Source organism: Jaculus jaculus, chromosome 3 (genome assembly GCF_020740685.1).
Source record: "Jaculus jaculus isolate mJacJac1 chromosome 3, mJacJac1.mat.Y.cur, whole genome shotgun sequence".
In the NCBI taxonomy this organism is placed as follows: Eukaryota; Metazoa; Chordata; class Mammalia; order Rodentia; family Dipodidae; genus Jaculus; species Jaculus jaculus.
In genome coordinates, this window is record NC_059104.1 from 22,140,972 (window position 1) to 22,159,421 (window position 18,450).

Genomic DNA, 18,450 nt, shown 5'->3' on the forward strand with positions numbered 1-18,450 from the left:
GAGAGAGAAAGAGGCAGACAGAGAGAGAGAGAGAGAATGGGTGCACTAGGGATTCCAGCCACTGCAAATAAACTCCAGATGCATGTGCCACCTTGTGCATCTGGCTAACATGGGTACTAGGGACTTGAGCCTTGAACTGAGGTTATTAGGCTCCACAAGCAAGTGCCTATCTGCTAAGCCATCTCTCCAAACCCATGAAACCTAATTTTGGATCCTTATCCTATTTCAAATAAAAATTGACAAAATAGACTCAGGAAGGAAAGACTATGAGTATTGAATTTATTTAGGAAGAAATCATAACTCTTGAGGGTTATTTAGAGGAAACAGGTAGGAAAATGAACAGTTATGCACACAGACACACACCAGACATAGGAGTACCCTCAAATAACAACCAATGGCAAATTAAGGGGCTAAAGGTAGCTGAAGGTAATCTGGTTCTTGTTCTGCAACATTCCATCTCTATAGGAGATATATCACTCTATTCAGCCTTATCTGAGGTAGCACTTTCTGGGAACTTCAGTTCACAGAGGACATAGCCCCCTTTTTTGCCTAGTTTCCCTTGTTGTTTACTTGTGAGTACTTTTTACCTGGTTGTCATCTTGCCATCATTTCTCACTCCGTCTGCATCCACACCTCTTTTCCTATCCTTTGTCGGCATTGAAACCAAGTTTCATCAGCATGGACTAAGACCGGCAGATCTTCAGAAATTCCCTAGGCCTTCAGTGCCATGTTGGAACTGCTGAAGCACCTGAACATGTGGAATGAGCATCTACTAAATCCATTATGATCATGCAGACAGCTATAGTTGGGCTCTCTCAAGCGAATTCAACAAATCACCTACCTAATACCAATTCTTTCAATTGTTTCTGCTCCTCTAGAGAACCTTGGCTCAAATACTTGGGATATGGGAGCTGCAGAAAGCAGAATAAAGGAAGGGGGAACTCTATTTATGTCTTAGGATTCTTAAAACAAACACCAGACTGGGATGGCTTGAAATGTGAGAGGCTTTTCATACCATTTGAAGAACGGTTGTCACTCAAGTTAGATATATTTTGGCATATAATTATTGTACATATACTTTAAAAGGTGAATTTTGGCATTCTCAGTCTGAATTTTATAAATTATTTTAATTATTATCATCAACAACCTTATTCCCATAACATAATCCTTCTTAAAAGACTGCACCATCTATTTTCACAGCATACTTTTCTATGACGTGCCACATTCCCCCTATTTTTCTGTGAATCAGAAAGCTGACACTTCCTTACTCACTCCATAGAATCATATATCACAAAAGTATACCTCTCTGTTTAAGGTACAGGACATCTTTGACAAATTTATATTCATTTATTAATGATGATCCTGAGCAATATGTGATTAGTTTTTCATTACTTTAAAAAGGCTTTCACCTTTTCTGAGGGATTTGGCCTAAGCTCCCACCTTCAGTTACTTTTCTCGATATGAAATGGTACATTTTTGCACAAATCTACATAACAAATGCATCAAGGTCTCACTGCTATGCCTGCATTTCCCTAAGTTTCCATAAAGAAATTGGCTATTTATTTGAGATGAATTATTAAATTGTTATTATTGTTCTTGTGATGATTATTTCATTCATACTATTTGGAAACTTTTTGCTCAAAAGGACTTAATCGTCCAATCTCATTTATGGGGGCATTTATAAACAGAAACACTTTCCACTGGTACCAGTCACAGGAAAGGAAGCACTGCGCACGGTTAACAATCACACAGAAAGATCCAAGCACTTTATCAAAGCATGCTGCTTCCAAAGTCTAGAAGAGGCTGCCGACGAAGGAAAACAGCTGTCAGAGCACTGCAAATATCCTTGACTGACAGTACCACAAAGCAGACTCTTCTGTCACAGCCAGTCACATTTCTTTCCATCACTTTCCTTCTTATGTCTACTCCATGTGCACAGAACAGACACACACACACACACATACACAAAGTCATGCGAAGTGAATTTATTACCAGCAGATAAGTAAGAGAGCCTCAGATCCACGTTGAGCCAGTGCTTGAGGCTGAAACAAGCTGTGCAGGGAGACCAAGTCTAGTCTGCCCATGACCCACTTCCCACAACAGCAAAGAACCCTGGACACATTTCACTCTAAAATCTGTACCCTGAGCAGAAATAGTTTAGCTATATCAAATGTTGCAACAATTTCTAGCGTGGAAGAAATGAAGCTGAGATCTGGGTATTCAGAAGAGCTCATCCATTTCTATGGATGCTGCCTGCTTGAGAAATTGTGCCTAAGAATTTCAAGAAATCCAGAGGAAAAATGGCTCAGCCAAGGTCATTCTTTACCTTTTGAAATGTACTTGAATCACAATTAAATGCAAGTAACAAAAATTCACACAACTCAATTAAAATGTCAAAAGAAAGAATGATCTGGGGACATGGCTCAGTGGTTAAAACACTTGCTTACAAAGCCTGCCAGTCCAGATTCAATCCTTTAGTACCTATGTAGAGATGGTTGTGAAAACTAGAGTTATGATCAAGTTCAAACGCCATATGCATACCAGAGCAATAATTATGTTGTGGATGACATTTTGCCAATGACAATTACACTTTTTCAGGAAATTATATTTGTCATTTAAAAGAATGCTAAAATAGTAAACAAAAAGACATCAAAACAGTGGGCAAGAATTTGTAATAATTTAGGACATAAAGAGTTTCATCAGGTCATAGCTCATAGTGACATCAGAAGTTCTTTAATTCCTTGTGGATATAAACTGAGGAGAAGATAAAAACATGAGCCATGATTATATAGGAAATTGTAACTATATTTTCATAGTATATAGGAATTTTTTATAGTAAATTTTAACTATACTTTCACTGTTTTAAAATCATAAGGTGGCCTGAAGAGAAGGCGTAGCAGTTAAGGTGCTTGCCTGCAAAGCCTAAGGACTCATGTTTGACTCTCCAGATCCCATTTGAGCCTGATGCAGTGATGCAAACATGTAATGTCACACATGTGCATCAGGGGTTACACACATCTGAAGTTTATTACAGGGGCTGGCTGGAGGCTCTGAGGCACCAATTCTCCCTCCCTCCCTCTCTCTCTCTCTCTCTCTTTTTTTTTTTTTTTTTTTTTACACCTCAGTTACATTTATTCACATGGCAAATGGAACTCAGACAAATGTACAGCAAAGTTCAACATCCCCATCTAACACAGCGTGCTTAAATCTACAGGCTGATGGACACTTCGTCTCCAGTGGACTCGGGGAGCTGGTTAGTGATGACCTTGGGCAGCTGCAGGACTGGAGCCTTTCAAAGCTTTACTTCTTTTATCAGCACTCCTGATTTTATAAATGATCACGGACATCAACCCTACTCCTACCCAAATTTCTTGATAAACCTGGGTATAGTAGGGCTTCAGAGGGACCCACACATTCTTAATAAGGCTTTGAAACATCTTGGCAACACCTAAGGCTCAGGTGGCGCGGGACCCGCACGAGCAGCCAAAGGTCACCGTCTCTCTCTCTTATAAAAAGAAAAGGCCAGGCTTTTGGGCTTGCCTCAAAAAAACAAATAAAAAACATTTGTAAGGTATTAGTGTTAAGAGAAAGCAGAACATTTTGTTGTTTTCCAATTCATGCATAACATTCAATTGTATACTTACATGAGTTTGACATTTTTACAATCCACATGTTGTTATGATGATATTGAAATGGATTGCTGAGGGTTCAAGAAAGTCCTTAGGTCTGAAACCCTGAATCACATTTGTATTTAGTCAAAGAATTGGGCAAATCAAACTGAGAAGGGAAATTATTAAATTACTATATTTATTTAGGGAAGTCCAGAACCAAGAGAAAAGAAATGAATATACTCACAAGGCTGTGGCTTAAGAACCCACATGGTAGGCCTGGGAAATCCATGGAGTGGACAGTAAAGACAGTACAAAGACATCCAGCCACATGGAGAGCAGGAGGGGGAAAGTGGCCATGTGGAAAGCAGGGGTTAAGAGGATGTCCTCTTGGCTCTGCTGAGCCCAGGTGAGAATCTCCAGAAGCTGGAGGTTCACAACTAGTCAGGTAGCCCAGGGAGATTGCCCTCCCTGGTAAAACGTGTTTATAACATTACGGTGGTGGATTTCATCTTCTCGTTGAGGTGAGCCATAGAGAGACCATTGATTGCTCTAGGTTAGAGACTGGCTGAGGGAGAAGCCAGCCATGATGCCAAGTTCTGGGATCTAACCTTGATCAACCACAATGTCAGGGTACTAGAAAAAGACCTCCCTTCCAGACATGGGCTCGGGTATGGAAAAAAAAGTTCAAAGGAAGTAGGTAAGAGATAAAAAGTCAGATCATCTTTCATATCTATCAAGTACAGACCTTCCTGGCTTTTGAACTTTCAGGGGCCATCCAAACTGCTTAAGGAAGCTACATGACTCCCTCTCAATATTCTGCCTGTCTTTCTGTGGGAATCTTACACCCACATATGCCAACATGCCAATATATTTGGAGAATCCTTTGGTTATTATCTAATTAATTCAAATAGTTAGAATCCACAAACCAAAGGTTAAGGTTTAGAGAGATTTACTAGATTAAAAGAAGGAAATAAAAGGAAGTATAGAGAGTTCCCTCCATGTGGAAAGGCAAAAAGAGGTAAAGCCACCGGTATGACATAAATTGGGTTCATTTATAGATTCCGAAAATGAGCTGAGCTAACCAGCCGTGACACCAAGTTTGGGTACTCAATTTAATCAACCATAATGCCAGGATCAGATATAAGCCTTAATTCTAGGAAAGGGGAAATTCTCGGGGAGGAACTTTTTTTTTTTTTTTTTTTTTTAAAGCAGATCTGGGTAACTCCTTCAGGCAAAAGATAAGGAGAGGGCTGATCTTTTCCTGATATATAACAAAGTAAAACTTGCAAGTACAGAATGAAAGATATTTCTGATTTTTATTTTCAGGGCCCATTCACCTTAAACTACCTCATGCCTGGCTTATTTTATTTAACATTATTTTTCTAGACTCATCCACTTTTTAAAAATAATAGAATATCCAGTTTTGCTTAAAGCTGAAGGATAATGGATTGCACATATCTGCTGTATTTGTTTTCATTTATTCATTAGTTTATTGGCCCTAGTTTATTACTGCATCACATATATTGTGATTCTTGCCACATAGAACTTCAGCTTCCCAACAAAATAATGTCTTTATCAATCTACACACACACAAACATAGTCATAAGGTTGTCTTATGTTAGCTGTATTTTTCATTTTTTCTCTTTTTTAAAATATCTTATTGTATTTATTTATTTGAGAGAGAGAAAGATCGAGAGAGGCGGGGTGGGGGGTGTGGGCAGAGAGAGAGAATGAGCTTGCTAGGGCCTCCAGCCACTGCAAACAAACTCCAGGCATATGTGCCCCTTTGTACATAAGGCTTACGTGGGTCCTGGAAAATCAAACCAAGGTCCATTGACTCTGCAGGCAAAGCACCTTAACCACTAACCCATCTCTCCAGCCCTTTATTTTTATTTTTTTAATGGAACTTTCATATTTCTCAAAATAGCTTTAGTAATTTATAAAATAAATAATCATGCATACAGAACTGACTTTCTACTTCCTTGTCAACATTTTACTAGAGCCATTTCTAAGATTCAAAATCTCAGTCAATAACACATTAAGAACTTGGAGCTGAAGAGACTTCTCAGTGGTTAAAGGTGCTAACCTGCAAAAACTGGCAGCCTCATACCCTCCATAAAGGGAGATGCACCAAGGGGCACATATCTCTGGGTTCATTTGTAGTGGCAAAGGACCCTGGTGTGTATACATTCTTCTCTCTCTCTCCTTGCAAGTAAATAATATATATATTTATTAATTCAAGAATATGCCTGTCTTTTGCTATTCTTATGCTGTTCATATATTCTTTCACATATTTCTCCATCTTTCATTGCTCCGTTTCAAAGAAGATTACTGCAAATAAAGCTGAATACATTCAACTGTTTCCTTCACATTAAAAAAAAAAAAACTGTCAAATCTGATACAGAATTGTTTTTGTAAAAATCCTATATCAAATTAAAGGATTTCCTGACTAATACTTATTTACTGAGGCAAGGTGCATTTGAAGATAAATATTTCTACATAGATATATTTCTAGGTGGAAGAATGATTTAGACATGTTTTATTTCTGAATTTGGCAGAAACCCTGATATCTTTTTTAAGTAACTTGTCTCTTTATTTGTGATGAACTGTTTAATCTGATATCCCAGAGATTCCATGTGGCTGCCTCACTAAGGGTTTTCTGCCATTCTTGCTGCCATAGGAGGCCTTCAAGCTGTCAGGACAGCATTCCCACCTATCAAAAAGTTATTGAGTTATTCTTTGAGCAACTGGTGCCCAGTAATCAGTACCCATCTTTTACTCCAGGAAAATGTAATATGATCCCACAAAATATGATTGCCTTTCTCATATGACATACTCGAGTTCCGGGGTTGTCTGTTCCAACAGTCATGCAAAATTTGAAATTGGCAGATGCCCTGATATCTTATTTCCAGCGATTTTAATCATAAAATAAGATGGAAATAAAGCTGTTCTTCAGTTCCTCAGTACATCCTTGACAAATGGCCTATGCTTACGGTAGGGCATGGGGAGACCTTTTCATTCTGTGCTTTCACCACCAAGGTCCTGTGAAGGAGCATGGCACATGCAGCCATTAAAGTACTGGGAGAAAATATCAAGAAGCTTGGCCCTGTGGTTACTGTTAAAGTACCATAAAATCTTCAAAGTAGTTGATTGCTAGTGACTGTGGTGTCATGGTCCTAAACTGATTTTACATGCGAGGGTCAGTGTTCAAGTAGATATTAATGCTTTATGCTGTCATCTTGGAGCATAAATGAGAGTAAATGAAAAACTATCCACAGGGCTTTAAATGATATCTTATAACGTGGTCCAATGAGGAAAAAATGAATAAAAATCATAATAATAATCTTCCCTCATTAAAAAAGATAAATTTTGTAAATAATATTCTTTTTAATATAATGTGTGTTCAATGAACATACATAGGAAATGGAGTAACTAAGTTGATCCATTAAAGATAAAAGCTGGAGGGATGGCTTAGCAGTTAAGGCGTTTGCCTGAAAAGCCAAAGGACCCTGGTTCAATTCCCCAGGACCCACATTAGCCAGATGCACAAGGGGGCCCATGTGCCTGGAGTTTGTTTGCAGTGGCTAGAGGCCCTGGCATGCCCATTCTCTCTCCCTCCTTCTTTCTCTCTCTCCCTCTTTCTCTGTCAAATAAATAAATAATAAAATATTAAAAACAATGAGAGAGAAAAGAACATTGAAAGCAAAGATGAAATTATTTAAAAATAAAGAAACCGCAAGACAAGGAAGTTGGTCAGGAATAGTGCTATCCTAATGCTCATATATCTGCTTGACTTACTGCTGGGGAGACTCAGTGTTTGGTGCCTGCCAATAATACAGAAGATAACAACTTTTACATCATAATAAAAGATTTTAGAAAGTAGTATATCTCAAAAAAAAAAAAGAATAAGCATTTGTCCCTATAACATTCTTAAAGTATCGATACAGTAAATTTATTCTCAAGAATATATAAGTCAGATTTATGTGATTATTTTACACACAAAGATTTCAACAATCTCATTGTTTCATTTATATGTTATGTTTTAGTGAATTGTATTTCTCGAAACATTGTATGTTCACTAATGTGGTACTGTTTCTATTTAGTGCATTCCACAATGAATAAAAGCTCACAAATGTTACATGCTATTCTCGTACAGAATTATGCTCATACTCATAATACTCTTACTATCTTCATTTTATTATTATCTGCATTTTTATCCATGCCCAAATAAGTGAACTGTGTGTTGAACAATCAGCATTGATGTAGGATTCCTAAAGACTCTCAAAATTTACCTACTCTTTTTCTTTTACCAAATTTAAATTCCTTTTTTTGAGACATAATAACTAGTTTTCAATCTGGATTCTTAGAAATGAAAACAACATAATGAGATGTCTCTCAAACAAGATAGATGAATAGAAGTTGAACATACTGGTGATATATAATAGGGAAACGAGAGGAGTTATGCAGACAGAGGCATGCTATTTCTTCAAATAATTAAAGTGCTTTCAAAAGAAAAGGAGTTTAGATTTATTGTGTGACACTTCAAAGAACAAAAGTAGCATCAGTGAAATGAGAACATCTATTTTCAATTAAACAAAGACATTTGAAATAATAGATCTCTCCATGGTGTAGTGTTTAGCCCTTCGAAGTGATAACCCTTGTTAAAAGTAATCTGAAGATCAAATCTGGGGCTCTTAAAACCATCTATATAGTAGCTCCCATATGCATTGCCCCAGTACACAGGAAAGCCATCTTTGCAAGTTAGATGCAATTACTTTGTAGGATGGGGATGAGAACAATAGGTAAAGAAATGTGAAAAAAGTAACAGACAGAAATGGACCAATCTGACTCTTTTGTTTCTTGAAAACCATGCAGTGGTGAGAGCAAGGGACTGGGAAGAGGGGAGGAAGGATGAAGGGCAGGATGTTAGCACTTAACAACAGGACTACCCTCCGCGGTTGTGTGGCACATAACAAGATACACAGTACACTATCATACACTTTATTTCTAAGAACAGCTAACACGGAAACTTGACTGTATTCACCATAGAGAAATTATGACAATAAGCTCATTACTGTCACTTTGATCCCTATTCAGGGTACAAAGAAATCAACATATCACGTTATAATTCATAAATATGTACAAAGAAAAATAATTAATGCAAAATAAAACTCACAATTAGAGCTGTTGTCTGCACTCTACATGACATGTATGTTTTTATGTATCTTTAAAGTTAGGAAGTTGGGCTGAAGGAAATCTGTCTAAACAACTATGGTTGACTAATACTTATTTTTAAAAATTAATTATTTATTTTGTTATTAATTAGTGTTGTATTCAGCAAATACAGCCAGTTTGGTACCATTATTAGGCTCATCTGTAACCTACCCTTGGCCCCTCCTTGTTGAGGTATATGGGTCATACATTGTGGAGTTAGCCCACAGTTATGGGTAGGATAAATGTCTCTGTATATCATGACCCAATATGTGGCTCTGACATTCTTTCCACCCCCTCTGCAAAATTTCCCTCAGCCATGTTGGGTTCATTTTTGGTCTGTTTCAGTGATGAGGTGTTGGGGGACTAATACGGATTTTTAACAGTTAGTGCATGAAATGAACTGCTCGATCCAACTTTCTTTGCCTTGTGACATTATCATGGTTTACAGTTTCGTGTCTGATTCAGAATATAAGTTTTAAACTCTATGTCTCTGGGTCCTTGTTTCCTTATTATATGTTACCTATTTGATACATTATTTTTAACTAAGTTGTAGTCTATTGATATGTTTAATTTGAATTTAATTATCAGGATCTGGAACAAAATAAGGGTGAATTTTTATGTATTTTATAGATTTTTGTGTTTCAGTAAAATTTTTACTTCTAAGAATTTTTCTTTAATGACTTTTATTTGTTTATTTATTTATTTATTAACAGACAGAAAGACAGAGCCAGAAAGAGAAAGAGAAAATGGGTACACCAGAGTCATTGTAAATGAACTGTAGTCATTGCAAATGAACTCCAGATACATCTGACTTTACCTCAGTACTGAAGAATCGACCTGGGTTGTTTGACTTTGCCAGCAAGCACCTTAACCACTAAGCAACCTCTCCAGCCCTTTAATGACTTTTTTTTTTTTTTTTGCAATTTATTTAAGTGAAGGTCATTTATACACTCTGAGAGTAAAACTCCGTACCAAAAAAGGTAAGATTTAAAATTGGCACCACAGAGTATGCAGATTATAGAGGAAAAGGATGAGGAGGCTTGGAAAAGAGGGTCAAAGTAAGGGCAGAGTCAACATGGGCTACAAAGAAAATTCCACCATAGCTTATGCTATATATAAGCCCATTGTGTGTGTGTGTGGGGGGGGGGGTTCATGCAGACTGTATACAATCACACAAGTTAACATCATAGTATATTTTACTAAATACTTTAAAATGTATTTTCTCTAAAAGTAGTGTTTGTAGATAATCTATAATAGGGCATATATGAGTAGTAGTTTTAAAAAGGTAATTTCCTTTTTCTTTTCTTGAGCTAGGGTCTTGCCCTTACCCAGGCCAACCTGTAATTCACTATGTCTTTCCAGGGTGGCCTCAAACACATGGCAATATTCTAACTCTGCCTCCTGAGTTCTGGGATTAAAGACATGTGCCACCATGCCTGGCCAATTAAATTCGCTTACATGGCCAGAGGAATAAGATATTTAGTGGTGCGCGGAGGGCATAAGAATGTATATATAGAATGGCACAGGCTTCCGTCCAAGATGGCGACTACCTAGGTGCCCTGAAAATCCCAGGGAAAAAAAGGCAAGACATTAAGGGTTTTCTGGGTCTTCTTATCAGTGAGTGGGCATGGGTGTGGGCAGGGAATAATCAATCCCCTCGTGGGTGGGTAGACCACCGCAAACACCAAATAGCCATTGCACCCTGATGCCACATTGCTGCAACCCGCCCCAGCACGCCACTGCTGCAACTGCCTCCGAGCCCCCATCGCGCACACAGATCTATCCCTGCATGCAGAAGCTTAAACTGCTCTGCACACTTGCCCATGCTACTGTTCAGTGAGCACAGTCCCACTGCAACTGCCACAAAAGCCCAGAATGTTTCTTGCTTGCGCCAGCTCAGGTGCCCTCCCCTACCTATCTACCGCACCCCTCATCCTACATTCTACTGTGGCATGGGAGCATAGACTGCTTCCGGGTCCCAGTGTTTCCAGCCAGAGTTTGGGCTGCTTCAGGGCTTTGTACCTCAGTCCCCCCCTAAGCAGGCAGCATTGGTGCATTACCGCTTCAGAATTCAGGCAACTTTGGCGCCACAGTCAGGCAGTAGATAAGCAGCTTTGGCAAGTGGGAGCCAAAGCCCAGGATGTCTAGAAACTGCCCCAGGCTGCCTCATATTCCCATTGTTCTAGAGCCCAGGCTGATCCACCCACCTACCTGCCCATACACTGTCATGGGCAGACCACAGCGCAAGAGAAATAACATGAAAAATCAAATGCAAGAAAACCCAGTTAGACCACCCAGTCCTACAGTGAATGCATCTAACCAAAGCATAGAAGAGTTATTAGGATCAGAACATCAAATAGAACCTATGAACAATGCAACCCTGACCAACCTACTGATAGAACTTGCAAGAAAGCAAAAAGGACCAATAATCCTGTGGATGCTACCATCACTAAGCTAGAATAATTTGATAAGAGTTGGAGGGAGTTAAAAGAGAGTTAATAGTTTTGAGGGAGAGTGAAAAAAAAAGGACCCTGGGCTGGAGAGATGGCTTAGTGATTAAGCGCTTGCCTGTGAAGCCTAAGGACCCCGGTTCGAGGCTCGGTTCCCCAGGTCCCACGTTAGCCAGATGCACAAGGGGGCACATGCATCTGGAGTTTGTTTGCAGAGGCTGGAAGCCCTGGAGTGCCCATTCTCTCTCGCTCTCCCTCTATCTGTCTTTCTCTCTATGTCTGTCACTCTCAAATAAATCAATAAAAAAATTAAAAATAAATAAATAAATAAAGGACCCTAAAAATAAGCTGGCCATACTAAATGAAGACATAAAGAAATGCAGGGATGAATTCCAAGAATCATCAAGAATATCAGAAAATGATGTGAAAAGTGAGCTTAACAGAGTGATGGAAATGATACATAGAAAAGTAGTAGAAAATGCCAACTTAAGTGAACAAACCCAAAACTCTATAAAGGCCCTCAAGAATAAAGTCAGTGAGGTGGAGGATAGAAACTCTGATCTGGAAGACAAGATAGAAGAAACAGATCTAGAGTTCAAAAACTTCAGTAAGTTCAAAAGTTCCTAGAAACAGAACATGAGAGAATTGTGGGATACACTTAAACGTCCTAATATCAGAATCATTGGAATATCAGAAGGAGAAAACTTTCAGACCAAAGGCATGGAGAACTTGTTTAACAAAATAATTGAAGCAAACTTCCCCAGTCTCTTAAAAGAAAGGCCCATCAAGATACAAGAAGCCAACAGAACTCCAAACAGACTGGACAAAAGGAGAAACTCTCCAAGACAAATTATCACTAAGACTCTCAACATTGACACCAAAGAGAAAATCATAAAAGCAGTTAGGGAAAAACAGTGCAACATATTCAAAGGTAACCCCATCAGAATTACTTCAGACTTCTCAATGGAAACCCTGAAAGGTAGAAGGGCCTGAAGTGAAACTCTCCAAAGTCTAAGAACCTATGGATTCCAACCCAAACTACTCTCCCCGGCACAAGTATTCCTCATAATAGATGGTGAAAGAAAAACTTTCCATGACAAAACTCAGCTTTACAATTATATGAACACAAAACCAAACCTACAGAGAGTATTTCAGGAAATTATCCACCAAGAAGAAATAAATAACCAATCTCAAATGCCTACAAGAAGCATATCACAACAATCAAACCCAGAGTAGACACAAAAAACTTCAAAGCACATGAAAACACCAACACACATCTACCACCACAATATGGCAGGGATCAAATCAAATCTCACAGTCATTATCCTAAATATCAATGGCCTTAATTCACCCATCAAGAGACACAAGCTAACAGGATGGATCAAAAAATTAGACCCCTCAACCTGTTGCCTTCAAGAAACCCACCTCACCACTAAAGACAGACACCTCCTCAGGGTAAAGGGGTGGAAGACAATATTCCAAGCAAATGAGACTAAGAAACAAGCAGATACAGCTATATTAATATTGGATAAAATAGACTTCAAACCAAAAATAATCAAAAAAAGACAAGGCTATTTCCTACTCATCATAATATCCATCAAGAGGATATTACAATCATAAAGCTGTATGCACCAAACACAGGGACACCACAATTCATAAAACAAAACCTACTTGACAATAAAACAGAAATAACCACCAACACCATCATAGCTGGGGACTTCAATACACCATTATCAGTAATAGACACATCAACCAAACAGAAACTCAATGGGGAAGTAAGAGAGCTCAACAAAACCATAGAGCACTTAGACCTAGTGGACATCTATAGGACTTTCCATCCCAAGTCCACAGACTACACATTATTCTCAGCAGCCTATGGAATATTCTCTAAAATAGACCATATACCTGGTCACAAAGACTGCCTCCAAATATTTAGGAAAATTGACATAATTCCCTGCATGATATCAGATCGCAATGCTATATTGCTAGAAATCAACAACAAAAAACCCAGCAAGAGTCACAACAGCACCTAGAAACTAAACAGCACACTTTTAAACAATAAATGGATAGTGGATGAAATGAAAAGGAAATTGCAAAATACTTGGAATTAAATGACAATGAGAACACATCATACCAAAACATATGGGACACAATGAAGGTGGTCCTCAGGGTAAAATTCATAGCACTCAATGCTTTCATAAAAAACATAGAAAGATCCCAAATCAATAACCTAACTATCCACCCAAAGGCACGGGAAAAACAAGAAAAATCCAACCCAAAGAGCTCTAGTAGGAAAGAAATAATTAAAATTAGAGCTGAAATTACTGAACTGGAAACCAAGGAAACAATTAAGACAATTGACAAAACAAAGAGCTGGTTCTTTGAAAAAATAAACAAGATTGACAAACCCCTGCCCAATTTGATCAAGCACAAAAAAGGAGAAGCTTCAAAATTAACAAAATTCAAAATGAAAAAGGAGAGATCACAACACAAATAAGTGAAATTGGGAGAATCATCAGGACTTATTTCAAAAACCTCTACTCCACAAAACTGGATAATATGGAGGAGATGGATAAATCCCTGGATGCATACCATCTATCAAAACTAAATTCAGAGCAGATTAATCACCTCAATAAACCCATCACACTCATGGAGATTGAGAAAGTAATAAAAAAAAAAAAAAAAAAAAAAAAACCTCCCCAAAAGGAAGAGTCCAGGACCAGATGGCTTCTCAGCTAAATTCTATCAAATATTCTTGGAAGAAATCAAACCAATCTTCCTAAAACTGTGCCACACAATTGAAGAAAAGGGAAAGATACCCAACTCCTTGTACAAAGCTAGTATCACTCTAATTCCAAAACCAGGCAGAGATGCCACAAGAAAAGAAAACTACCGGCCTAATACCCTGATAAAATTAGATGCAAAGATCCTGAACAAAATCCTTTCAAACCGAATCCAACAACACATCAATAGCATTGTCCACCTTGACTAAGTGGGATTTATCCCTGGAACACAAGGGTAGTTCAACATATGGAAATCTGTCCATGTAACACAACAAATAAACAAGATTAAACATAAAAATCACATGATCATTTCGATAGATGCAGAAAAGACCTTTGACAAGATACAACATAACTGCATGATCAAAACATTGAAGAGAATTGGCATAGTTGGCTCAGATCTTAACAAAATAAAGGCAATATACAAAGCTCCAAAGGCCCAAATAATACTTAATGGAGAGAGACTGGAGGCATTTCCATTAAGATCAGGAACAAGACAGGGCTGTCCTCTCTCACCTCTGCTTTTCAATATAGTACTGGGAATCCTACCTCAAGCAATAAGACAGGAGAAGGAAGTAAAAGGGATACAATTTGGAAAGGAAGAAGTTAGCTCTATTCGCTGAGACATGATTGTATATGTATGAGACCTGAGAGACTCCATCCCAAAGCTCCTGAGGGTGATTAACTCCTATAGCAAAGTTGCAGGATACAAAATCAATGCGCAAAAATCAGAAGCATTTCTATATGCAAATGACAAAGATACAGAGAAAGAAATAAGGGACATAGTTCCATTTTCAATAGCAACAATAACGACAACAACAACAACAACAACAAAAAACACCAAAATACCTTGGAATAACATTAACTAATGAAGTGAAATATCTCTTTTCCAGATAGATGCAGATCCTAAGAAGAGAGCTGCTCTAACATACCTCAAAAGGGGCCCAACTGAAACTAAGGACAACTGGCGAAATAAGCAAGTATGATGTTTTCCTGTGAACCTGATACCAGCACAAAGGGGAAGGAGATCAACGCAGAGAAAAATTAACTCCTACCAAATCAGAGAGCCAGAGCCTCAGAAGCCCCCAACACCTCAGCACTGAAGCAGACCAAAAATGAACCCAACATGGCTCAGGGAAATTTTGTGGAAGAGGGGGTGGAAAGAATGTCAGAGTCACATGTTGGGTCATGATTTGCAGAGATATTTATCATACCAATAACTGGGGGCTAATTCCACAATGCATGACCTATTTTCATTAACAAGGAGGGTCTAATGGGAGGGGGTAGATCACAGATGAGCCTAAATAATGGTATCAAACTGCCTGTATTTACTGAAAGAAAACTAATAAATTAAATTAAAAAAAAATAAAAATAAAAAAAGAAGAAAAGAAACCACTCAAAAAAGAAATTGAGGAGGACTTGAGAAAATGGAAAGACCTCCCAAGCATCTTCAACAAATGGTGCTGGTCAAACTGGATAACCACATGCAGGAAACTTAAACTTGATCCACACATTTCACCATGTACTACACTCAAATCCAAATGGATCAAGGACCTCAATATAAGACCAGAAACTCAGATACTACTGGAAGAAAATTTAGGAAGTACTTTCCATGATATAGGAATGAAAAAAGACTTCCTGAACAAAACCTTAGTAGCTCATGATCTTAAACAGTCACTCAACCAATGGGATCACATGAAGTTGAAGAGTTTCTTTACAGACAAGCATACAATAAGCAAAGCCAATAGATTACCCACAGAATGGGAGAAAATATTTGTTGGTTATTGAACTGACAGAGTTCTAATCTCTAGAATCTACAAAGAACTCAAATAACTAAACAGTAAGAAGTCAAACACCCCACTCACAAAATGGGGCAAAGAGCTGAACAGGCAGTTCACAGAGGAAGAAACACAAATGTTAAACACACACTTAAGAAAATGTTCACCATCTCTAATCATCAGAGAGATGCAACTTGAAACAACTATGAGATTCCACCTTACCCCAATAAGGATAGCAAACATCAAAAAATCAAATGAATATAAATGTTGGCAAGGATGTGGAGAAGTAGGAGCACTCATCCACTGTTGGTAGGAGTGTACTATGGTACAACCACTTTGGAAAGCAATATGGAGACTCCTGAAAATGCTGACTATAGAGATACCAACAGACCCAGTTATTCATTTACTGGGCATCTACTCTAAAACCTTCAAACCACAGTCCAGAGAGATTTGCTCAACCATGTTTGTAGTGGCTCAAATCATTATAGCTAAGAGCTGGAATCAATCCAGATATCTATCACTAGAAAAATAGATAACTAAGATGTGGCATATATACACAATGGAATTCTACACAGCAGTAAGAAAGAATGACACAAAGAAATTTGTGGAAAAATGAGTGAACCTGGAACAGATCATTCTCATTGAATTTACACAATCACAGAAAAAAAATCGACACATAGTCTCACTCATCTACAGCACCTAACCTGAATCTACCCAAGATACTTTACATACCCAGCAAACATCTCATGGACTAGATACTAGGATGGATGTGGAGGGAGGGGATGGCATTAAAAGGGTGAGAAACACTAATCTAGACCCAAACAGCAATGGTACCATAAAATGCTACTTCCTAAAAGGCAGACCAAATTGTTGAACACTCACCAGGCCCTTATAGGAAACACCTAAGCCACAAGACACTGGAAAGGGTAGGATCAATCTAACCTAAACCTTCTATATCTTCCCTCCCTCCCTCTCCTTCTCTCTCTCTCTCTCTCTCTCTCTTTCTCTCTCTCTCGCTCTCCTTCCTAACTCTTGTATATTAGTTATATTCTTCCTCATTTTTCTTAGTGAGCACTGATCTGTGACTCCTAGTACCAGCATGGGGCTATCATCCACAATGAGCTTTTGATCAGAGAAACCTACAAGGTTTCCTAAAAGAATCACAGATTTCTGTCAGAGTACTTGATGATCCACCAACGGTGAGTGGTAAGTCCCTTTTGTTGAAGACACCATATGCAGCTGACACATAAAATGGAATGGCATGGCTGGAAGCCAGGAGAGAGTCAATCCCTAGACAGTCAGCGTGTCTAGTGCCAGAAGGTGCTACATGCGTGACTGAGGGAAATGACCAATATCTGTCCAAGCAACTCATGGTCTAATCTACTTAGCAGCAAATAACCTGTTGTGATTCCCACACAAGTGCAATAGTGACACACAGCCATGGTGGGGAACCAACTGCTCTTGAGTTGGCTAACTGATCCCCTCAGTGGTACCGGACCCATAGCTGGAGCTGGGAAACAAGTCAAATCATACCCAAACATAAACCCTCTCTCCAATATCAAACTAGCATCAATCATTTGCTACAAGAGTGCCTATACCTATTAAACTCTCTACAAAAAAAAAAACAGTAAGGGTTATTTCAATTGTTCTGGAAGTAACTTACTCTCCGTTGGAAAATCTGCTTCTCTTTTTCAGATAGATGCAGATCCTCAGGACAGAGCTGCCCCATCATACCTCAAAAGGGCCCCGGCTTAAACTAAGGAAAATTAGCGAAACAAGCAAGGGCATTGTTTTCCTGATGGACCAGATACCAGAAGAAGGGGGAAGGAGACCAACACAGAGAAAAATCAGCTCCTACCAAATCAGAGAGCCAGAGCCTCAGAGGCCCCCAACACCACCTCATCACTGAAGCAGACCAAGAATGAACCCAACATGGCTCAGGAAAATTTTGCGGAAGTGGGAGCAGAAAGTATGTCACAGCCACATGTTGGGTCAGGATATGCAGAGACATTTATCATATCAATAACTGTGAGCTAACTGCACAATGCATGACCCATATACCTCAACAAGGAGGGGCCAGTGGGGAGGGGGTAGGTCATGGATGAGCCTAATAATGGTACCAAACTGACTGTATTTGCTGAATAGAAAACTAATTTTAAAAAAGAAAAAAAAAAAAAAATATATATATATATATATATATATATATATATATTCACATATCAATGCATTGTGAAACATGTAGATTATAGTCAGAATCATGAGGTTGATTGTTTGATTATTAACATTATTAATGTTCAGAATCTCATTATGAACTTTCACAAAAGGATTCTATGTTATGCTATTTGGAATTCTTTCCAATTAAGCAGAAAGAAATTCCTTAGGATATTATTTAGTAGATACTATTTTTGTTTTAGTGTGGATTTAACATGCTCAATTAAGCGGCAGTCATTCATAAAGTTTCTGTGTACATAGCAGCATGTAATTTGTTCTTTAAAACAGCCTGCCTGCTTTCAAAGTCAATGTAAGATCAGAAGTTTTTAAAGAATATCTTATTTATTTACTTAATCAAAAAAGAGAGAGAAAGGGGCTGGAGAGATGGCTTAGCGGTTAAGCGCTT

At 38.4% G+C, this 18,450-nt stretch overlaps 1 protein-coding gene across 1 annotated transcript; it reads right to left on the reverse strand.

The window, feature by feature from the left end:
• Positions 1-3,111: 3,111 nt before the first annotated feature.
• On the reverse strand, positions 3,112-3,490 carry LOC101603148 (ATP synthase subunit ATP5MJ, mitochondrial-like). The gene has a single exon (XM_012951005.2). It carries the CDS (start codon positions 3,435-3,437, stop codon positions 3,255-3,257), a length of 183 nt encoding a protein of 60 aa, XP_012806459.2. The 5' UTR covers positions 3,438-3,490; the 3' UTR covers positions 3,112-3,254.
• Between the last annotated feature and the right edge of the window lie 14,960 nt (positions 3,491-18,450).

Bases quoted from the DNA above. Each gene is read 5' to 3' on its own strand.
- LOC101603148 (XM_012951005.2), bottom strand. From the start codon at position 3,437: ATGTTTCAAAGCCTTATTAAGAATGTGTGGGTCCCTCTGAAGCCCTAC.